Source organism: Pseudorca crassidens, chromosome 8 (genome assembly GCF_039906515.1).
Source record: "Pseudorca crassidens isolate mPseCra1 chromosome 8, mPseCra1.hap1, whole genome shotgun sequence".
Classification (NCBI taxonomy): Eukaryota; Metazoa; Chordata; class Mammalia; order Artiodactyla; family Delphinidae; genus Pseudorca; species Pseudorca crassidens.
The window spans coordinates 83,595,311-83,619,022 of NC_090303.1; the positions used below are offsets into that span (position 1 = coordinate 83,595,311).

At 48.8% G+C, this 23,712-nt stretch overlaps 1 protein-coding gene across 1 annotated transcript; it reads left to right on the forward strand.

The window, feature by feature from the left end:
- Nucleotides 1-4,721: 4,721 nt before the first annotated feature.
- On the forward strand, nucleotides 4,722-18,657 carry LEP (leptin). Its single transcript, XM_067745563.1, has 3 exons — nucleotides 4,722-4,768; nucleotides 13,920-14,091; nucleotides 15,618-18,657. The coding sequence occupies exons 1-3, from the start codon at nucleotides 4,722-4,724 to the stop codon at nucleotides 15,975-15,977; spliced, it is 579 nt and encodes a 192-aa protein (XP_067601664.1). The 3' UTR covers nucleotides 15,978-18,657.
- The last annotated feature ends 5,055 nt before the right edge of the window (nucleotides 18,658-23,712 follow it).

A 23,712-nucleotide genomic window follows, 5' to 3' on the forward strand; every position in this document is an offset into this window, starting at 1 on the left:
ATCATGGAAGTGCTTTGAAAAAGAAAAAGCAATACTCAAATCCAAAGGGTTAGAATTACCTCTTTTTTTAATTGTTAAGGTTGTCAAGGTTCAAACAAAAAGGATTTTGCTTTGTTTTGTTTTTGGCCGTGCAACGCAGTTTGTGGGATCTTAGTTCCCTGACCATGGATTGAACCCACGGCCTCAGCAGTGAAAGCACGGAGTCCTAACCACCGGACCAACAGGGAATTCCCACAGAAAGTATTTTTAAGTTTTACTATTTAAGAATAAAGTCAAGTGCATCGGAAGTTTGATAATACACCATAGTTGAGTGTAGCAAGCACTGTTCACTGCGTACCCAAGATCCATTTCTCCTCTCCTTCTTCCAAGCTCACAGAACCCCAATTCTTTCAGGAAAGGACAGAGCTTCCATTCATCTACCTTGATCTACCACAGCCCCAGAGGGGAGACTTATGATCAGTCTAAATCAGTCATGGCAATCACATTCCATTTGGCCATTGATTGGTCTAAGGATGAACCTACATCCCATTTCTGGTCAATGAGAAACAAGGGAAAATGTGACTTCTCTTCCCCAACTTGAAACAGAATTTCAAGAGGAGAAAACATTTTGCTTCTGCCCTGCCCTTCCTACTGGGCACTCATGTGACGACATGATGCCTGAAGGAGTAGCATCCATCTTGCAACCGTGAAGCAATAAGCACAAGGACACAATGAAGAATAGAAGGTCAGAAGGAGCAGAATTCTTTTTTTCTTTCTTAACATCTTTATTGGAGTGTAATTGCTTTACAGTCATGTGTTAGCTTCTGCTTTATAACAAAGTGAATCAGCTATACATGTACATATATCCCCATATCTCCTCCCTCTTGTGTCTCCCTCCCTCCCACCCCTCTAGGTGGTCACAAAGCACCGAGCTGATCTCCCTGTGCCATGTGGCTGCTTCCCACTAGCTAGTTATTTTACGTTTGGTAGTGTATATATGTCCATGCCACTCTCTCACTTTGTCCCAGCTTACCCTTCCCCCTCCCCGTGTCCTCAAGTCCATTCTCTAGTAGGTCTGTGTCTTTATTCCTGTCCTGCCCCTAGGTTCTTCAGAACCTTTTTTTTTTTTTTTTAGATTCCATATATATGTGTTACCGTACGGTATTTGTTTTTCTCTTTCAGACTTACTTCACTCTGTATGACAGACTTTAGGTCCATCCACCTCACTATAAATAACTCAATTTCGTTTCTGTTTATGGCTGAGTAATACTCCATTGTAGATATGTGTCACATCTTCTTTATCCATTCATCTGTTGATGGACACTTAGGTTGCTTCTATGTCCTGGCTATTGTAAATAGAGCTGCAATGAACATTGTGGTACATGACTCTCTTTGAATTATGGTTTTCTCAGGATATATGCTCAGTAGTGGGATTGCTGGGTCAGATGGTAGTTCTATTTTTAGTTTTTTAAGGAACCTCCATACTGTTCTGCATAGTGGCTGTATCAATTTACATTCCCACCAACAGTGTATGAGGGTTCCCTTTTCTTCACACCCTCTCCAGCATTTATTGTTTGAGAATTTTTTGATGATGGCCATTCTGACTGGTGTGAGAAGATATCTCATTGTAGTTTTGATTTGCATTTCTCTAATGATTAATGATGTTGAGCATCCTTTCATGTGTTTGTTGGCAGTCTGTATATCTTCTCGGGAGAAATGTCTATTTAGGTCTTCTGCCCAGTTTTGGATTGGGTTGTTTGTTTTTTTGACGTTGAGCTGCATGAGCTGCTTATAAATTTTGGAGATTAATCTTTTGTCAGTTGCTTCATTTGCAAATATTTTCTCCCATTCTGAGGGCTGTCTTTCCATCTTGTTTATGGTTTCCTTTGCTGTGCAAAAGCTTTGAAGTTTCATTAGGTCCCATTTGTTTATTTTTGTTTTTATTTCCATTTCTCTAGGAGCTGGGTCAAAAAGGATCTTGCTGTGATTTATGTCATAGAGTGTTCTGCCTATGTTTTCCTCTAAGAGTCTGATAGTGTCTGGCCTTACATTTAGGTCTTTAATCCATTTTGAGTTTATTTTTGTGTATGGTGTTAGGGAGTATTCTAATTTCATTCCTTTACATGTACCTGTCCAGTTTTCCCAGCACCACTTATTGAAGAGGCTGTCCTTTCTCCACTGTACATTCCTGTCTCCTTTATCAGAGATAAGGTGACCATATGTGCGTGGGTTTATCTCTGGGCTTTCTGTCCAGGAGCAGGCTTCTTGATGATGTCACCGAGCTACGGCACCTGCCTTCCTCCAGGCTTCTGGTTAAAGGAGACAATGAAATGACGTTAATGCCTAAGTCACTGTTACTTGCAGCCAATTGCATATGTAAATCAGTGCAATCTCTAAGGAATGTAACTTGACAATATATTTCTGTTTTGAACGTACGTGCCCTTTGATTCAACAATTCTGTTTATCAAGAAATTCTCCCACTGCTATATGCACACTGTGCTCAAATAAGTACATTTGAGTGAATTAATTACATTATGTATGTAACAATACAGTTAAATTGATTATGGTACACCTGTAAAATGAAACATACGCTGACTTTTAAAGGATTTGGAACACCTGTGTGTTGGTAAGAAATCGTGTTTTAGATATATTAAGTGAAGGAAGTGAGATTAATAATGGTTGAAGTTGGTTGATGGTACACGGAGATTTGTAATGCCATTTTTCCTTGCAAATGTATTGTGGAGATTTGAAATTTTCCAAAATAAAAAAATGTAAAGGCAAAGGGCAAGAACATTAGTGTGAATAATATGACATTTTTGCATGTTTTTTTTAAGGTAATAGATGTACGAAGGACAGAAAAAGAATATCCAGGGAAGGATACGCCGTAAACTGGGAATGACAGTTACTTCTAGGGAGAAAAGGAAGACTTGGGGGAGACTGAGTTTTCATGTCTCTTTGTCCCTTTTGATTTTTTTTTTTAAAAATAATATTTTATTTTACAGTATTTTATTTTAAAATAAAATAATTATTAATCAACCAAATGCAAAATATAAGTAGGGGATAGATAGCTAGGCAGACAAGCAGTCCATAGCCTCTCACTGTGGTCTCAAGTGCTGCCTGATGTTCAAGCAATAACTCTGGTCCCAATCTGAACTGTGACCCTAAGAAAAGGTGATGCTGGGACAACGAACCTGAGGCTGCTAAGGCCCTGCCTATAAGCTATGTCTCTACTTAGAACCAAGTTACAAAGATGTTGGGGACAAGAAAAACTTGATTGTAGTGGGTGCTACAGTCTATATATGAAAAACAATATAAAACACCATTTCCGTGGGATGTGAAAGATTTTCTTCAAAATGTAATTCCATTGTAGACACTTTTTTAAAAGCAGAAAAGCACAAAGAAGAGCTTATAAATTCCTGATCCCGTTCCCAGTAGTGACAACATATATTTTGGTGTGCAAGTGCGTGTGTTGGCATGTGTGTGATCAGAAAACACATACCATTGTATAATCTGATTCTTTCCATCTCACAAAATAGAATTATTTTTTCCTACATCATTAAATATTAGTTTTACAACAGAATTTTTAATGTGTGCATATTACTGTCATGTGGCTTTTCAATAATCTTACCAATTTCCTATGTTGGACATTTAGTTTGTTTCCCACATTTTGGTAGCAGTATAATTAGAATTCACGGTCAGTGCTAACAATCTGTGACTTCCACAGATATATAGCTCAATTTCCTTCCTCCCTCCCTCCCTCCCTCCCTCCCTCCCTTCCTTCCTTCCTTCCAAAAATATTAAGAGCAAAACAACCAGGCTCAAACAAAGCAATCATAAAAGACATTTTTTAGGTATTGGGGGAAATTGAAACGCAGACTAGCTCATGATGTGAAAGAATTACTCTTGTGTGATAATGATCTTGTGATTAAAAGTAGAAATGCTTCCTTATTTTTCAGAGATATATGCTGAAGTATTTAAGGGTGAAACGTCATGATGTTTGTAATTTGCTTTAAAATATTTTAGCCAAAAAGATTAATGAAGCAAATATCGAAAAATAATATTTGTTAGACCTAAGTTTGCGATTTTCATTTAAAAATATATCTTAGAAATTAAATACTTTGTGCAATGCACTAGGCTATCAACCGGGGGTATAGCGGTGAACAAAGGAGACACTTGCAGTCCCGGCGGAGCACAGGAGACTTCGGGGAGCATGCTCCCGTTAGGAAGTCTCCAATGCAGCATGAGTGCTGCCTCCAGACCGTGTGAGCCTGGCTTTCCTTATTCCCTCCACACCATCATCACTGCAGGTGTGTTTTCCCAGGCCTGGCGCACGGCGGGCCGCTCTCGCTAACCCGAGGCTTCCCAGGCGCCCAGGGCCCTCGGGTGCCGCCGCCCAGCGGAGCTGGCTGCTGGGCCGCGCCGTCCGCGCACCACCGACCAGCAAGGGCGCCGTCCGAGCCCACAGCCGGCTCAGAAGAACCCCTCACCGCCGCCCTGTCCCTGGCGCCCGCGCCCCTAGGCCCGCAAGGCCGACGCTGGCGCCACCTCGAGGATTTCTCCTGCCAGCCGCCCCCAACTTTTCAGGCGGTACCCGAGGGTGCACGCGGGGCTCCTGGCGCAGCGGAGTCCCTCCCTCGAGACCCTGCGCCCGACAGGGCGGGAGCTGGCGCTCGGGGTGCGGCGGAGCCTGCCGGGCAGTTGCGCAAGTTGCGCTCGGGCGTCTATAAGAGGGGCGGGCAGGCATGGAGCCTCAGAGGAATCGAGGAATCGCGGCACCAGCAGCTGCGAGGTAAGAGCCGGCGCTCTCCTTTCTCTTTCTCCGCTGGTCTTTCTTAACAGGTCACCCCATCCTGGGGAAACTGAGGCGGGCGAAGGGCAGAGCGGACGGATTGGTTCTGGATTGTGGTAACTTTGCACAAGAGTTCTGACCGGAGGGGAGGCGGCTGGGAGCCGGGAGCGTTGGATTTGGGGCTGGGCTGCACCTATGCCCTCGGGGCGGGAATCTGAGCTCGCGGAGCCAGCCAGGGCCCCAGGAGACTGCCAGAGCCGCCAGCCCTGTCGCTGAGATGCTTTGCAAATGGCCTTGAGCACACCCGCAAAGGTCAGGGTACCCCGCCGCCATGTGCAGGGGACGTGCGTTGAGTTTCTGAGGAGTGCGAGTTAGGAGGGTTTTGAGTTTCCGGGGAGAAGCCTTGCTCTGCAGGTGAGATTTCAGGCATCATTTTCCAGCAGGGTTTCTGCCTTTTGAATGCGAGGGGCTGTATGAAGCCCAGGACCTAGGAAGGGACGAGGTAGTAGAGGTGGGCAGAAAAACTGTCAGGAAGAACCCAAATCTCCCAAAGAAATTATGCTGGATCTCACCATATCTGGCCTCAAAGCTGTGCGAATTGCCTTCTACATTATGGATAAAATAGGGTTTCTCTGGGGCAACAGAACAGCAGGTCATGGGAAAGGCCTGTTACACTTTTCTCACGGTTACCATCTCTCTAGCCAAAACTGATAAAGACACACTATTGGCAGGTGAGACCTACCAGCCTCGCTTATAGCCCGCCTTCCCTCCTGGCTGCTTCAGATTTCATTGTGGATGGGTTTGCCTGTACACTCCAGTTTCTCTAGCTTAAAGGTGTGGCACTTGGGAAAAGTGAATTCTTAAACACAGTTCAATCGAGTGACATGGTGGCCTGGTTGTCATTTGAGGGTTTTTTGGTTTGTTTGTTTGTGTTTTCTGGGGGCTGCATTGTGCAGCGTGTGGGATCTTAGTTCCCCAATCAGGGATGGAACCCGAGCCCCCTGCAGTGGAAGCATGGAGTCTTAACCACTGGACTGCCAGGGAAGTCCCCTGGTGGTCATTTGAGACTAGCAGCTTTGGAGGGGATGAGAAGGTAGTCTGCAGGGGAGGCGGGGCAGAGGGCAGGGACTTGAAGACACCACCCCAGGAGCACGAGCTGGATGACTCCCCGCACTGACCTCTGTCCGCTCTCTGGTGTTTGCTCTGTAGAGCTCTGAGGCGGGCAGTGGTCAGCTGACACTGGTGGGACAGAGGGTATCCAGTCTCTTTCCCACCAGGACGGTGAACAGAATCATAGTCACTCCCACACTAACGCCCTCCTGAGCGGGAAGGCCTTGCTGATCCGTTCTCTCGTGTAGGCAGGGGGAAAAGGCAAGAGAAAAACAGTGGGTGTGATTCGGTTCTTTCCTTTTCAAGCAGTTGAGGACATTGGGCTGAGGGGAACGTTTCCATGTTGGCCAAAGGAGTGTCCTTGTCTTATTTTGCACATCTTATGCCCAAAATAACTCTTCTTGGTATTTGGGGGAAATATTTTCCTCCCCCCTCCATTCCAGGAAATGGCTCCAATCGCCAAGGACAGAGCCAGGGAGATTGCAGTGAATTCCGCCTGTCAGCCCCAGGCGGATGCCTCTTGTGTCTGAGTGGTTCATGCAGGGTACGGAGGTGGCCGCTTGGGAGAGCTCTCTTCACAGAACCTGGGTCATTGTCCCCGCTCTAGCCTCGATACCACCTAGGGGAACGTGGGGGTCAGTGGGGGGCAGAGAGAGAGAAGGCCTCCAGGGAGGTGGTGTCCTTGTGGTATGTGCATCCTTCAACCACATGCATGTAATTTAAAGGAAAACCGAGCCAAATTCTCCTGCAATCCGTCAGTCAGTAGGCCCTGTTCCCACCAGCAGTAGGAGTCCAGTGGCGACAGCTCCCTTGTAGCCTGCCAGCGAGAGCCTTGAAATTCTTCTTTGTCCACACAGCTGTCTCAGAGAAGTAGAAAGAGAGGCGGTTTCTGCTTAAAAACAACCCACCTGATGACTGGGCCCACAGAGGCCTTTGCACTGCTCCATGTGTGACGACAGACGTGCCTTGCTTCTCAGCAGAGTGCGTTTTACAGTCTTTCCTGTTCAATTTGTCAGCTCTCTGGAGCGATCGGTGTCAATGCCGATATCTCCTCCATCCCCTGGAAGAGTTCATCCCCATCTGGGCACGTATTGAGTTTGTACTCTGGGGTGCTCCAGGCTGGGGGTGCCAGGGAAGAGGGGGGAAACCACAGGGAAGACTAGCCGGGCAGAGCAGAGACCTCTGAGAAGGGCAGGAGGCTCAGAGCACAGCAGGAAGAGCCAAGCTGATGAATGGGACCAAGGCAGGGAGCATCTGAGACAATAGTTAAGATGGAGCAGGACTCAGGAAGCTGAAGGGAATAGGGGCCTATGTGGTGCTAGAGGACATCTATGGGATGCAGGAAGCCGACCAAAGTCCCCATGAAAAGGAGACCAGGATGCTGAAGCATTTTCCGTCTTCATTAAGAAAGTTTCTTAGGAATTCCTTCTGGGCAAAAGTGAATTCTAGATCGTGACTTTAAAATGGGAGCAGGTAAACCATTGTAGGGGTAGGTTAACCCTGTTAGACAATGAAGATCAGGGATGGGAAATATTTCATTCATTCATTCAACAAAAGTTTAATGAGCACCTGCTCTGTGCCAGGCCCTTGGGAGATGCTGAACAAGTGGCATATCCACCACTCCTGCACCCGGCAGACATCACTAATTGATCACGGCACCTTCTCCCTCTGAGACTGGATGGAGCTTCAGATTCATCTCCACTCAGCACTCCAAGGAACCGCTAAAAATTGATCAGAGTTGACACGGGAATTGAAACCTATTTGTTATCCCTGATGAGATCAAATCTAAGGGTAGTTTCTGACGAACGGGAAGAATATAACCCCTCGCACCCACATTCTGGCTACCAGTTAAGTATGTTAACGTGATTTCTCAACCAGCCTTCCGGTTGCAAATAAGAGAAAACCACTCATGTTAGCTCAGTGTTTTCAACTGTATATTGCAGCCAACATTTAAAAAACAGAACGGAGACTCTCAAGAGTGCATCCCCCATAGTAAAGGTGAATTTTATTTCCTGACACTTGTTTCTCTTACATGTGTGTATCTATATGTCTCCTGGATGAAAAAATATATTCAGAAAGTTGAAAGCTACTCAAGTGAGTAGTATGTGTGGAAGAGTATCTCACACTGGAGGCTAAGGACAGGGAGAGCCTAGAACCAACAAGGTCAGGAACCAGGAAGAATGTCAAGAAAGAGTCCAGGCATTGACTGTAATCCACCTCTCAGCAGCTGGATGGACCCTGGTCTCTCTTAGCTATTCCATGCATGTGATACCAACCATGGCTACCCTCGATCTTCTGAGTCCTCATCAGAGGCAAACTGGACTCCTCGGAGCACTACTTTAAATTACCAGGAGATACGCTAATTGACCCAATCAGGAGCTGGAGGAGGAAGGGACACGGAAAGGGAAGAGAAGAATATTCTGGTTCTCTTGCCCACTACTGCTCATGCAAACATGGCCTCCAGGATTTGTGTCTGTGTGTGTGTGTGTGTGTGTGTGTGTGTGTGTGTGTGTCCTGAGCAGGGCAGATTCCCCGAAAGATCCCGGCTACATATAGAATCAAGGCCGGGACATTCTAGCTCTCCAGCCTCACATACTCTACCCTTCTACCATATTGAATTCTCCCAAACCCACCATGGTTTCCCCCAGCTCCACACTGTCCCCTTGGCCTGGAAGGCCCTGCTTGCTCTCTTCCCCCTGGGGAACTCCTGTCCTTCAGGTCTCAGTGCAAAGCTCTCCTCGCCTCCCCAGAGTCACCCCCTTTCCCCACGATCCCCCAGTTCCACGTTCCTTCTCTTGTAACCTTCACCACGTTGTGTTAAAATGAGTCGTTTAAGCTTCTATCTGTTCCACTGGATTCTGAGTAACTCGAAGGATCAGGATCCAGCCTTCTCTGTCTGTTCATCCTTTGTCCTTTCCCCATCCTCAAGTCCCTTCCAACTTGGAGTTAGGGAGAAAGGAAGGAAGGAAGGCTGAGAGGGAAGAATGCGAGGGAGCCCACAGGAAGGATTTCTACAGGGAGAGAGAGGGTGTTGACTGTCCAAAGTTTTTTCCGTAAAATTAACAGTAAATACCACATCACCTGAATTTAATTCACAGTAGTATACCAAAGACTACTGGAGAGAGAGGTATAAAAACCTGATGGCTGGAGAAAAGAAGGAAGAGAGAAGGTTGTGCCCTTACTAACCTCTGATACTTTCTACCGGGAGAAGGCAGAGGAGTTTGGATAGCTCAAAGCTGGCAGCCTCCACCAGCAAAGGCCTCTGTGACCCAGAGCTCTCCCCATCTCCCCTCTGACTGCTGGAATCCAAAGGCTGTGGGCAGGCCTGCCCTGGGGCCAGCCAACCTTCTAGCCTGAATCTAGAGAAGCGCCCCCCCACCTTGACATAGAGGCCCCCACTTCGTCTGCTGCATCCCCCAGGACAAGAGGGGAGGGGAGGGAGCTCACGTCTGGAGGCGGCCAGCTTCCTGGGGAAGGCGGAGGCAAGCTGCTCTGTGGAGAAATGGGTGGGTGGCCTTTCCCAATTTTCATCTCCGTCCTTTTTGTCACCTGTGCTGAAAGCATTAGCCTGGGAGTGATCAGAGCTCCTCGCTTCCACAGAAACAGCTTGGCCTCCATGCACAGCCAAGGTGGTACAGCCCCACCCCTCCCTGTCCCCCCATCACACCTCCTGTGCCAGCTGAGAGCCACCATCTTCTGAGACCTCTGCTGGGGGTGCCCCTCTCCTCCACCTTCACAAACCCATTCCCCCCCATTCTCAGGGCCCTTATTAAATGCCACCTCCCCCAAGATGTTTCCTTGACTCCCTAGCTGGAAATAATGCTGACAACAGCTAACATGTATTGGGATTGGCCACGTGCCAGGCACAGAGCAAGCATTCTACATACATTATCTCGTTTCAGCCACAGATGGGACTTATGACTTGTTTCATCCCCATTTTACAGCTAAGAAAACTGAGTCTGCAAGAGGTTAGCAAATTTTCCCAAGGTCCTATGCTCCAACTGAAACATAGCTCGGCTTTAGAGCTCATAGGTTTACACACGACTTCCTCCCCTGAGTTATCCAAGGCATTTTATCTCTTTACAATTCCTTGCATTGTAGTTAATTAGGTAAATTCTTAAACCAGTTGTTTAAGAGCACAGTTTTGCTCTTTACTTTTATTTTTAACAAATAATATATGTAAGTAGTTAACAACGCCGAATACTGTGGTGTACTACCTGGGCTTCCTGGGAGAACCACCAGTCTTCAGCCCCGACTGTCCCCACTCCTGATCCCACTTTTCTGCGATTGCATGTCTCTTTATCTCTGTCCCTGGCCCCCAGTGGGTGATCAATACATGTTAGCTGTCAACCATCAAACAGATATTGAGTAACTAGTATGTGTCAGGTGCTGTGCTCCGTGAAGCTGTAGTTGCTGTCTTGGATAATCCCTCCCCTACCCAATCCCCAAACCCTGCTCTTACCTGCCCCCCAAACCCAAAATCTCGGGCCACCGCCAGGCCCCACCCAGGTACTGACATTCAGGTGAACCAAGAAAAACTTGACGTCTGCCCGTGTCTGGGTGTATAAATTAATTAGCATTAAGTTTGGCTGCACTTAGCAGAGACCCCAAATAACAGTGTCTTAACCAAGACAGAGGTTATGTCTCTCACACACTCAGTACAAGTTCAGAGGTAGGTGGCCCATGCATGTCATCTCGCCTGCAGCAAGTCCTCAGGGACCTGGCCCCCTCCAGCTCCCTACTCCAGTGTTCATACGGTAAGGCCCTCGTCCTCATGACCCAAGAAGCACCAGAATGCCAGCTGCCACAACCACAGTTCAGGCACCAGGATGGAGGAAGGGATGGAAAAGGGAGGGGCAGAAGCACACAGCACAAGAGCTGCCACATCGCATTCTGCTTGTATTCAGCTGGCCAGAATTTAGTCGCATCGCCACACCAGCTGGGAAATATCGTATTTATTCTGAATGGCCACACCTCTATCTAACCCTGGATGTGCTACTAATTGCGAAGAGGCAATAGGTGCTGGAGACAATCACCAGCCTTTACTAAAGGGTTAATGTGTTGATATGTGTGTGTGTGCATATGATGCGTGAGCATGTGTGTTTCATGTTGTGTGTGCCTGTTGGCCAGGGTCTCCCCATCACTTTGATCTCAGACGGGCCTGTTACGAGTTCTCTCTGCAGCCCCCCCCAGGGAGCTCCCCTAACCCTGGCCTCTCCTCTTAGGCAGACTTACTCAGCAGCAGTTCCTCAATTCCACGTTTCAAGGAACTATGATTTATTTTCAGCGCCCACTGAAGCATGTTATCCGTGGTGATAGAGGGGGCTAGTAAAACTGTTTATCCACTCAGGTATTAAAGGGTGGCCATTATGTGAGAGTGACTATGACCAGAGTTAATCTGGTAATAAATTCTCTTGGGAAGGAGGGTGTCATTAACACACGAATCCTAGAAAAGTTTACCACTCTATCTTGTGCTGCAGGGGGAGGACCCAGAAATACCAGGCACCCTCTTGAGATGGCCCAGGCGAGGCGATGGGCCTAATGCTAGATTCAGGGTTGGCTACAGGTAGTGCTGCCAGAGCATTCCAAGCGCTGCTGAGTAACTACACAATTCAAAAAAAGCTGATATTTACTCCCCCTGCCCCCAACCCTCACCCTTACACACACACACACACACACACACACACACACACACACACACACACACACACACACACAATGGGCAGGGGCTTTACAGGTTCATTTCAATTAACCTTTGAGCCAGGTGGTGTGATTCCCCATTCCATTTTACTGATGGGAACCGATGCTTTAGGGAATTAAATATCTTGCCCAGATACACACAGCTAATAAGGGCAGAGCCCACTGATGAAGCTTTGGGGCCTAACCACTGTGCTTCCACCTTTGCTAGGGTTTCATGGAATCACACTGAGGGGTTAGCACTATTTAACTCCATTCCTCAAACATTTGGTGGGCATGTTTACTCAGGGAATAAGGAGTTAATAGAAGCAGTATTAACTTTTTAGGAGAGAGAACAAGCACAAAAACATTTGACATGCCCCCTCCCGAATTACTTAGTATTTTTCATACATGAAGTTGCTACAGGGGTACAATCTCATAGCTTCATCCTAGAATAGAGCAGGGTATTTTTTCCCGAATGCCATGGTCTCAGGAGCTGCCCTTGGTTGGTCATTGGAGTGCCTTGTAATTTGGGCTTTCCCTTAAAGCTTGGAGAAACTGGTGGGGTAGGGTAGAAAGCGCCCAGCCTCTCTGGGTGAAGCAGCTTTGGCTGTGAATCCTGGCTTTGCCGCTTACTTGTTTGACTTTGGACAAGTTAGCGCGTCTTCTTGAGTCTCATTTTTCCCCTTCGGTAAAATTCAGATTAAAAAAAACAGGACTTCTCTGGTGGCACAGTGGTTGAGAATCTGCTCTGCCAATGCAGGGGACACGGGTTCGATCCCGGCTCCGGGAAGATTCCACATGCCGCAGGGCAACTAAGCCTGTGCACCACAACTACTGAAGGCCGCGCACATAGAGCCCATGCTCCACAACAAAAGAAAGCCCGCGCACAGCAACGAAGACTCAATGCAGCCATAAAACAAATTAATTAATTTTTAAAAATACCTTTGATCAAGCATTATAATATAGAAACAGATTTTTTTTTTTTTTTTGCTGCACTGTGCAGCCTGCAGGATCTTTGTTCCCCAACCAGGGACTTAACCTGGGCCACCACAGTGAAAGCACCGAGTCCTAACCACTGGACCACCAGGGAATTCCCAAGACTGCTTATTTCTATTATATTGCCAGAATATGAATCATACTAAATTGCCACCTATGGACAGAAAATGTGTTACCTGTTCTTATCAAGACCCAGATGAGGCAGAACACAAAAAGCAGAGATGAACTTTTTTGCCATCTCCAGGACCTTCGTGCTAACATTTACTTACTCTTGATCATTATTTCAGGCTCATCCACACATACTTAGCATGGATCATTGGCCACAGGCTCATACCTTTAACCTGATTACCTTTTGCCTCATGTATCTCATTAAAACTTTGCTGCTTAATCAAGGATCTGCATGCATATTATTAATGTTAGAATCCATGGTTCCATGACTTTGAAAGTTTCAGACATTCTGGGTGAACGTGTTATATACTTTCTCCTGCCTTCATGCCTTTGCACCGGCTGTTTTCTTGGCCACTTATGCAACCAGTTTATACTCTTCCTGCTCCCTCCTTGGCCTTCAATACCCAGCTCAGGTGACACCTATTCCAGGGAGCCCCCCTTTGTATTCCCACAAAATCTTGTCCTTCTTGCAGAGCTCTTTCTTCCTGCATTGGGATGGCGTGTTTACCTGTTTATCTCTCCTATTCAACTGTAAGCACTTTGAGAGTAGAGAACATCCGTTGTCCACTGCGGCATCCTTGGTGCCCAGCACTGCATCTGACGTATTACCAGACCTTCCATAAGTGCCGGTTGGATTCAGGCTCCCAGTGGGAGAGAAAGGAAGTAATAAAGCCAGTGATAAATGCCATCATGGAAATATGGCATGAGAGAGTTAATGGAGAGGACAGTAACACGATCTCTAATAACAGGGTAGTAATGGACCTCACAACACCTTTAAAGCTCTTTCACACACGTTATCTAATTTGATTCTCATAAAAGCCTGGCGATAGGTATATTGCAGGGGACGCAGGCAGGAGTTTTTAGCGGTTATAGGATATGCCTGAAGTCATGAAGCTAGTAAATGGCTGGATTCAAACCATACCTTAAAAGCCCGTCCGTTTACTCATGCCCTGTCTTCCTGCTCTGCGGTCTACAGCACACCTCACCGTGGTTTCCTTGATGCGGCCATGCCTTTCCCCAAGGGAATGCATTTCATTACTGTATTTCTAGACAATGAATTGTCTTTGAGGAAATGATAACCGCAAGCAGAAAGCAAATCTCGTTTTTATCCGCATCTGAGAATGTGGTTGGTAACGTGACCTGTGGGTGTTCTCTGAGATCCCAGCGACATGCCACGTGTGGTTCCTTCTGTTTTCAGGCCCCAGAAGCACATCCCGGGAAGAAAAATGCGTTGTGGACCCCTGTGCCGATTCCTGTGGCTTTGGCCCTATCTGTCCTACATTGAAGCCGTGCCCATCCGAAAAGTCCAGGATGACACCAAAACCCTCATCAAGACGATTGTCACCAGGATCAATGACATATCACACACGGTAGGGAGGGCCTGGGAGACGAGGTAGAACCGTGGCTGGCCCGTGGGGAAACCGGACCTCAGAGGTTGGCTGAGGCCGTGCAGCCTCGCGCAAGGGGCCTGGCGGCCTGGACGCCTCCCTACCGCATGGACAGCTGCCTCTGCTCTCCTGATCTCCCCTTGCCTCCCACCTCCTCACTCCCCTTCCTCCCAGACTGGAATCCTAGTGCCCAGGACCAGAGCATAACGGTCCGGTGTCCCCTTGGCAGGTGACCAGAGCCCCAGCAGCGCCCCCTCTGGGCCTCCAACACATCTCTAGACCGTTCTAATCATTAGGCATTCTTCCTGGCTGGTAGCTGAACGCTGACCCTGCGAAGCGTCTCCTCATTGCTGCTGGTCCTGCCTATCAAGCCCTCTTTCACATACAACCCTCTACGTATTTGCAAACAGCTCTCAATGTCCCCTGGGTCTTTTCTCTGGGGTCCACAAGCCTATACCTTCAGCCACTTCCCAGATGAGGTCGGCGTTTAGAATTAGGAAGGCTACGTGTGAATCCTCGCCCTTCTGTTCTCTAACCGTAAAATCTTAAGCTAGTTAAGCTCCTCAATGTCTTTAAACCCTGGTTTCCTCATCTAGATAATAGGACTACCTTAATAGTCTTCACAAGGTCGTTTCAAGATTAAATTAGATAAAGCTAGTGACCCCCCACACACACACACCCCTCCTGCAGAACCAGAACAGAGCATGCCCTCTTCAAAGGTTTTCAGACGTGGCTTTTGCTATCCCTCTGCCTTAAAAGCCAACCTGTCCACCTGCATGGAGCAATCCAGAGACTTCCACATCTCCTGGCCTCTCTGGATTTCTAACAGTAGCCTTGGGCAACCAGGGAGCCGTTAGGTGGCCGGAAGCAGGGACAGCTCAGAACTAGATAGCGTCTTGAGCATTTCATAGGGAAAAACGCTTAAGTCTCCTTGCTTTCAAAATAGTCATTCAACAAGCTGCACATGATAGACCCCGAGTGTCCCAACAGGTGTGGTGCAGGCAGTGAGCGCTGCGGGCAGCGGGGGAGGGGGAGAGCCCCTCCTGGTGACCAGAGTTATTGGAGTGGAGGAGTGAGACGGGGCCTTGATCCCTAAGGGGGTGAGACTTCGTGGAGAACCTGTCTGGGAGGAAGGCGTCCGCTGTGGGTGGAAGGGTTGGGGAGGGGCATGTATGGAGGACCTCAATGCCTGGGGAAGAGACTTAAGTCAGTAAGTAAGAAATAGGGAGTCATGGCTGGTTCTATAGCAGAGTCATCTGGAAGAGGAAACGGCCTGCTAAAGCTGGTCTGGAAGTGGAGGGCAGGGTGGTTTGGGAACGGCAGGAAGACAGAAGCCCGGGAGACCAGCTTGGAGGCTTGGCAGCCACGTGGGCACAAGAAATAAGGGCCTAGGCAGGATGGTGCGGAAGGGGGAAAGGAGACACCTCCACGCTCGCGGGAAGGGTCAGGGGCTTTGCGGAGCTGACTTCTCTCCCCTGAGCTCTTGCTCTCCCCTTCCTCCTGCATAGCAGTCCGTCTCCTCCAAACAGAGGGTCACTGGTTTGGACTTCATCCCTGGGCTCACCCCTGTCCTGAGTTTGTCCAAGATGGACCAGACATTGGCGATCTACCAACAGATCCTCACCAGTCTGCCTTCCAGAAATGTGATCCAAATATCTAATGACCTGGAGAACCTCCGGGACCTTCTCCACCTGCTGGCCTCCTCCAAGAGCTGCCCCTTGCCCCAGGCCAGAGCCCTGGAGACCTTGGAGAGCCTGGGCGGCGTCCTGGAAGCCTCCCTCTACTCCACGGAGGTGGTGGCCCTGAGCAGGCTGCAGGGGTCTCTGCAGGACATGCTGCGGCAGCTGGACCTCAGCCCTGGGTGCTGAAGCCTTGAAAGCCTCTCTTCCCAAAGCTGAGGGAAGAAACCTGAGCTTCCAGGTGTCTGCAGGAGAAGAGAGCCTGTGTGGACATCCTTTATGCAGGCCTGCGGGTCATTTCTCTGTCACTCCTCTAAGCTGCTCTTCTTCCAAAGGCAGAAAACTCCAAGGCAGGAAACCAGAGATGTAAATACATGGTTCCGTGCCCACCGGGAAGGAGGGCCCATCCAGCAAACAGTGGACTAGGTCTGGGATTTTCACAGAAGTCTTCCTCCCTGTTCCATCTCCCTCTCACTGCATGCTTCACCGTGACCCGGGGTGATTTTAGACCCTTTGCAAGATCAAGCAAGATTCCCTCTGAAAATCCGGGGAGCATCGTGAAGGCTATAGGCACACACAGCTGGATACTCCCACGCAACACAAGTTGGAAGCATTTATTTATTTATTATGCATTTTATTCTGGATGGATTTGAAGCCAAACGCCAGCTTTTCCAGGCTCTTTGGGGTCAGCCAGGGCTCAGGGTGCTGCTGGGGTGCTGTTTCCAATCCCATCAATGGGCCTGACCAAGGCAAACCCATTTTGACTGACTTGAGGGTCCTCAAGTCAGTTTTCTAGAGACTGGCTTTGTTTCTACTGTGATTGACTTTTTTTTATTTTATTTTTTTGGGGGGCTGCGTTGGGTCTTCGCTGCTGCGGGTGGGCTTTCTCTAGTTGTGGCGAGAGAGGGCTACTCTTCGTTGCCGTGCGCAGGCTTCTCATTGGGGTGGCTTCTCTTGTTGCGGAGCACAGGCTCTAGAGCACAGGCTCAGTAGATGTGGCGCACGGGCTTAGTTGCTCCACGGCAAGTGGGATCTTCCCGGACCAGGGCTTGAACCCATGTCCCCCACATTGGCAGGTGGATTCTTAACCACTGCACCACCAGGGAAGTCCTACTGTGACTAACTTTAAATTACAGTGTTTGCAATGGCATTGCCCTGAATGGATCTCGACGTGCCAGGTTATTTTTTAAAAGAAGAAGATGAATTTTGTCAAGTGTAACATATAGCCGTGTGCAACGGGAGGTAGGGAACGTGTTGGTGGGAGGGGGAAGAATCCAGAATGTATTTTCTGAATAGCATTTGTGTGATGGGCTCTCTGGGTGGGGTGAGGTCATTTTCTCATCTTCGTGGTTTTCATGAAGAGGCGATGACTCCTTCAGGAGGGTTGTGGTGTTTCGCCAGCCGCCCATGGTCAGAGTGGTGAGGGGGCTGAAGCTGGAGATTGTTGGGGCAGTGGTGGGCTCTGGCCTTCTCTGACTGCTAGAGAGTGGTCTTGCTTATCAGGGAGTGAGGACCCCACATTGGAGACAGGGATCCCCAGAGCAGGGGTCCTTGACGTGGGCCTTCGAATGGTCTGGGTTGATCCCACACTGTGTTTATAACATGGTAGTGTCCCTATTTGGGTTTTGCTGCTCACCCAAAGCAAGGCCATGTTTCCCATCCATTTGGGAAGGATTTTTATTCCAGAGGGAGGGTGAAATCTATAGGGGGTCTGTGGGCTTTAGCAGATGGTCCCAAGACCTGGGTCAACACTGGGTCAGTGAGTCCCAGGACCCCAGGACCAGCCTCCAGCAGCGCCCTTCTCGCTAGAGGTCATGTCCAGTAGAACAAACGAGGGGGCTTGGGTTTCGCACCATCCTGTCACTGTGATGCAGTCATCGCATTACAGGAGGTGGATCTGTCCAAGGAAATTGGAATCTAAGCAACCAGTTTTCAGACTGAGCACCTGCTTGTGCTCAGCCCCCACTGGTGCCGTGGGCTGAGAACCTCACCAAATAAATATTAAATCCAGCCCTACCCTCAGGGACCTTCCATTCCAGATGGTAAAATCCCTCAACAGCGTGCAGAGGCTGTCGCTTCACCATGGCAACTGAGCCGCTGAGACACAGTGCGGGCCTCAGCAGGTGGGAGATGCTGAGCTGAGGAGGGCGGTGCCCAGGACCCACAGGCTAATCCTGCTTGCACTCGGTAGCATTTTTACTTTTCAGGGCACGTCAGCATCTATTACTGTGATGCCACATCCCTTTGAAGCAGGATAGCTGAGAATTTAAAAGTAAGAAGATACCTAAGACCATAACAGCAGACAGGTGGCAGGACCAGGACTAGAACCCAGGTCCTCTGACCCCCCAGCGTGTCCCTTGAGCCAGGTAATGGTCTCTGGAGATACGAACAGGGGTGGGCAGGGAGAACTGGAGTGCTTGCTGGGAGAGAGGAGTTCCGAGGCCCATTTTGCAGGAGGTGAGGGAAGTGAATTGCCTGGAGGGAGGAGGCTGTTTTATTGAAGCTTTGGTGCTGAGACACCAAGGTGACAGGGTAATTAGCCAGTTACAAAGGAAGGCAGAGAATGGAAAGATGGGAGGGGAAGGGTCATGTCGAAGAGGACTTCAGGGGTAAAGATGTTTGCTACTGAAAGAGTCAAAAGTTCTAGAGTGAGACTCATGTGATGGACAGAGTCAGACCTGCTCTGGAAAATAAGTCCTGATAATTACAGCCACCCAGTCAGGCTGGGGTGTTTTAAGCCTTTTGCTCACAAAACCTGGCACTAGGGCTCATTCCCAGAGTGTGAAGCTTCCAAAATGTAAACGATTGTGTTTTTCTGTAACATAAAACAATTTTTTTGTTCCAAAAAGTCCAAATAAATTTCCTTTGCCCCTCGGTCTTTGTTTGCTGTCGCCTGTCCTGGAGGGGCTTCGGAAGAGCTGCTTGTGTGTGACAGGGCACCGCCTGGCTGGCCCCCGTCCATCCCTGGGGTCAGCTCTGCCCCGGCTTGGCCATAGCAGGCCGCCAGTTATTCAGGCTAAAGGATTCCCCCAAAGCTCAGAGCACATTCTGCACCAGTCTACAAATCATCCTTGAGAAAAACCAAGCACCACGTTATTTAAAAAACAAAAACTAAAAAAGAACAGCCACAACAAAACCACAAACAAAAAGCATGCAACCCAATAACAGACCAGGTGCACAGACTCCAAAAGACAGGACTTTTCTGGTCGAGGGCACAGAGCACAGCCACTCACCTCCGTGGTGCAGTTTGGACCTGAGAGTTTCAAACCAAGCCCCAGAGAGGACCCAGGGGGCTGGCCCATCGAAGGCAGTCACTTCCATGGGTGATTTCAAGGGCCCCCTTCCCCCCCACAAAAAAAAAATTGCTCATGGCTCTGGAGAGTTTAATGAGATAATGACCTAGCAGTGTCTGGCTTAGAGTAGATTTAAGTGAATGTCCTTCCTGTCACATCACAATTAGCAGCAGGCTTAAAGGTCAGTGATCTGGGACCAGGGAGCAAACGGGTGCAAATTCACCTCCAGTGAAGAGGACAGCTGCCCATCCTTTCCTGGGTGGGGAGGGGCAGGGAGATCAAGCTCCTGACAGAGGGGAGACTGCAGAAGGGGGGCAGTCAGATGTGGCCAGAGCAGCCTAAGTGGGTCACTTGGCAGCTTTGGGGGGAAGTGTCTGGCTTCTTCAGGCCAGAAACCCAAGGCAAACCAACTTAAATAGAAAAGAGAGAATTTTTTGGCCCATGTTTCTGAGAAGTCCAGGCCACGGTCCATCTCTTACAACATTTTCCTTTCAGTCATCCCCAGGGACCTGGAAGGTGCTGATGCCATGATCCACCCCAGTCCCTGCCCGCCTGAGGTGCGGAACAGGGGCTGGGACCGTCTGAGCCCTCTCATTTCTGAGCAGACACAGCCTGAGAAGCCCCCACCCACCTCCACCTGCCGGCTTGGGAAAGCAGCCCCCAGTAGCACGGTCTCGGGCAGGGGTGCCATTCGCTCCTCTGTGAGGCGACTCCCAGGGTCAGAGTGGAAGGGTGTGTTTTTCAAGCTGTACTTCCAGATCCTTTTCCCTCCTCAGGCATCCTGTCGTGCTCCCCTGAGGCAGCAGCTCACAACTGCCAAGCACCTGGCAGAGTCTTGGGGCAGCTTCTGGTCACGTTCAACCTCCAAAGGCAAGACTTCAGCTGAGTCTAGTGAGAAAAACCTCAGATCAACCCAGGAGGACATTTCTGAAGACCCCATCCCAGCAGCTTTCTGCACAACAGCACACAACCAAAATATTACACCCTATTTTTCCAAAAGGAATTTCCAGCCATTTACTGCAGGCTTTAACAGCAGGACCTGAGTCAGGTGAAGCCTGACCACACAAATCCACCTGGGTTAAGTTCACCAGTGGGGTGCTTAACCATCAAGGTTAAGGCTAAGGTTAAGCAACCTAACCTCTCTTAGCCTCAGTGAATTATCTGTACAATGAGAGTATAATAGCACTGTCCGCATAGGTGTTTTTAGAAGATTAGGTGGTAAAATGGTTGGGAAGCTATAAACCAGTGACTGATACACAAAAAGCACTCGATAACTTATGTTGTCGTTATTAGTATTAATGAGTCAGAGAAGCAAAAGGAATGAGGATTGATGTAGCAGACGTGTTTGATGCCCTCGGCCCACCTCTGAGATCAGTGCAGCTGAGCCCTACACACCACTCCCGCATCACTCCACGTTGAAGCCTTAGGGAGCGCTCTCAGCCCACACGGGTCAGCCCAAAAGTGAGGGAGAGTGAAGACCCCGGAGAAGCAAGTCCCAACCAGTGGAGGTGGGGGCCAGCCTCCCACCCTCCACAGAGGCAGTTCTGAGGTGCCTTCTACCCAGACTGAGCTCCAGGTGCCCACACCAGTCACCACATCACTAAAGCGCTCTCGGTGGTTTTTCCTCCTTCCGCATCTCGCCTTCCCTGCTCTTCACTCTTGCCTCCCCAGGTCACCTCCCAAATCTACCTCCTGCACCAGAACCCTTGTCTCAGGTCCTGCTTTTGGAGGAACTCCAAGGAAGACAATTGCAGAGCAAATAGAGTGGTTTTGGATGCTGGGAGAACTGTGAAGCAAGGTTCCAGAGAGGCGCAGGAACCACGCAGCCACACTCAGGGAACCCTGGGCCATCCCGGGGCACAAGGCTAAGAGAGGGGTCCTCAGGAAGAAAGGAATCCACTCCAGGAAAGCTTGACTTGGGAAAGAGGTCAAGGACAGGAAGGGGATTCTACTAAGATGGAAGAATTACAAGATAGGAAAGAAGGAAGGGGGGAGGGAGGGAAGGAAGGAAGGAAGGAAGGAAGGTAAAGAATGAGGGAGGGAGGCAGGGAGGGGGAAAGGGGGCAGGAAGGAAAAAGGAGATGAATGAAAAGAGGAGAAATAAGGAATTCCCTGGTGGTCCAGTGGTTAGGGCTCTGTGCTTCCACCAGAGGGGGCACGGGTTCGATCCTTAGTCGGGGAACTAAGATTCCACATGCCGAGCTGGGTGGCCAAAAAAAAAAAAAAGAGGAGAAATATATATGAGGTTAAACATCACCTGTCTTAGTGAGTCCGGGATACTATAACTAAATACCATAGTCTGGGTGGCTTAAACATAACAGAAATTTATTTCTCACAGTTCTGGAGGCTGGAAGTCCAAGATCGAGGTGCCAACAGATTTTGTTGTGGACAAAATTTGTTTGTTTTGTGAGGACCCACTTTCTGGTTCATAGACCATATCTTTCACCGTGTCCTCACATGGCGGAAGGGGCTGGGGGTTCTCTGGGGTCTCCTATAAGGGCACTGATCCCATTTATGAACTGTCATGACCTAATCACCTGCCAAAGGCCCCAGCTTTTAACACCATCACATTGGTTGTTAGGATTTAACATATGAATTTGGGGGGAACACAAACATTCAATCTGTGGCCTCACCTTACGATAACTGACTGGAGGAAAGGTCAGGCCAAATCAAAGGAGTCTGAATTATTGAATATTTTCTGCGTAAAAAGTCTTCTTACAAAACTGGGACCTAATGTTGGCATTTCTTCCTTCCACTGAACTCCCACAGCCTCTGTTTGCTCCCGTGCACTAGCTCACAGGGAATCATTTTCGCACAGGTTTCACCGCCACATCCCTCCTGCTCTGGGCCGTGAGCCTCTGTGGGCAGGTCACTCCGCTTGTTGTCTGGCTATAGTGTCTGGCACAATGCAGACCCTCCGTTCTTACCTGGTGACCAAAGGAATTGGGACTCTTGTATAACAAGTCCACTATGTACATGTAAACCAATTCTGCAAAACACTTGAAAACAGTCCTGGCCGTTACAGGTTAAACTTCTTATTAGATTCCTGCTCACTCTTAATTTGCTCAGCAAACTTCTTTTTGAGTTCAAAGATATAGATCCAAACCAACTGTGAAAGACAGCTTTGAGGCGATGACAGAAACTTGAATACGGCTTCTGTTTTAGATTATGACGAGGAATTATTGTTAATTTTCTTAGCTTTGATTATGGCATGGTGATTATTTTTAAAAGCTTTCTTATTCATTAGAGAGTCAAACTGAAGTAGTTTAGGGGGAAATACAATGATATCTGAGATTTATTTTTAAATACTTCAGGAAGAAATATATTCTTTTATATGTTATGTGTATGTATACATATATATGTGTGCATATATATATATATATATATATACATATATATGTGAAGTTAAATTAAAAAATCAGCAAAATGTTGATCATTGTTAAAGCTGGGTGGTGAGTACCTAAGCGTTCATTATACCAGGCTCTCTACTTTGGGATAAAATTTCCAGAATAAATATTTTGGGGGAAGGGTCACTCAGCTCAGCCCCTCCACTGTCTGGGCATCTGCATTCTTGGAAGGAAGGAGGTGGTGGAGGGAGGACGGAGAGTCAGGATACGACGTGCAGCTGAGCTGCATTTAACTTCACGTTTGATGTCACTGTCTGGCAGATGTCCTAGGGTCTGGGGAGGGGGGGAACAGTAGACTGTCAGAGCGGGTGTGAAACACCGAACTAAAACAGATATTTAGCAAATCAAACAAGGAGAAAGTGGTAAGAGCCAGCTGAAGATGCTGGGAAGGCAAGTCCTGATGCTGGTTAAAAAAAAAAAAAAAAGCAAAGGAGTAGAAATCAGGGCCGAGAGCTCTGCCTCATCCCTGCTGGGCCCCAGGGTGACCTGTGGAAGCCATGGACCTTCCCTTCCCCTTCCCAAGGGAAATCGAGGTGCTCCCTCCACGCAGTTTCTCCTCCATGTTAAACATACCGTATATAGAGAGAAGCCCTCAGCTCATTTGTGAAGGAAAATGGGATTCTTGTCTCTTTTTCCCACTTAAGTTATCATTTAAAAAAAAAAGAGGGCTTCCCTGGTGGCGCAGTGGTTGAGAGTCCGCCTGCCGATGCAGGGGACACGGGTTCGTGCCCCGGTCCGGGAAGATCCCACGTGCCGCGGAGCGGCTGGGCCCGTGAGCCATGGCCGCTGAGCCTGCGCGTCCGGAGCCTGTGCTCCGCAGCGAGGGAGGCCACAACAGTGAGAGGCCCGCGTACCGCAAAAAAAAAAAAAGATACTTCATGCCTACCTTCAGAACCTTGTCCCTGGGACTCCGGATCAGGCCACAGCCAGGGGCAGGCTCATCCCTTTTCCTTCAGATCCCTCCCTGCGCAGGGGCACTACTCACCCTACCACATCCCCACACCCTCCATATGAGCTTCAGGAGGTTCAAGGCGTGCAGAACTGGGCAGGCTGAGGGCCCGGTTTGGAAGGTACATGAGGCTTCCTTCCCCCATTGGGCCAAAGCCAGGCCCTGGGCACTGAGTGCCGCTGAACCCCGGACAGGGCCTTCCTGTCTCAGGCCAGCATTTCATCCCAGGCAGATGTCCCCCAGAAATATCACAGGTCAGAAAACCAAGCCTGAAG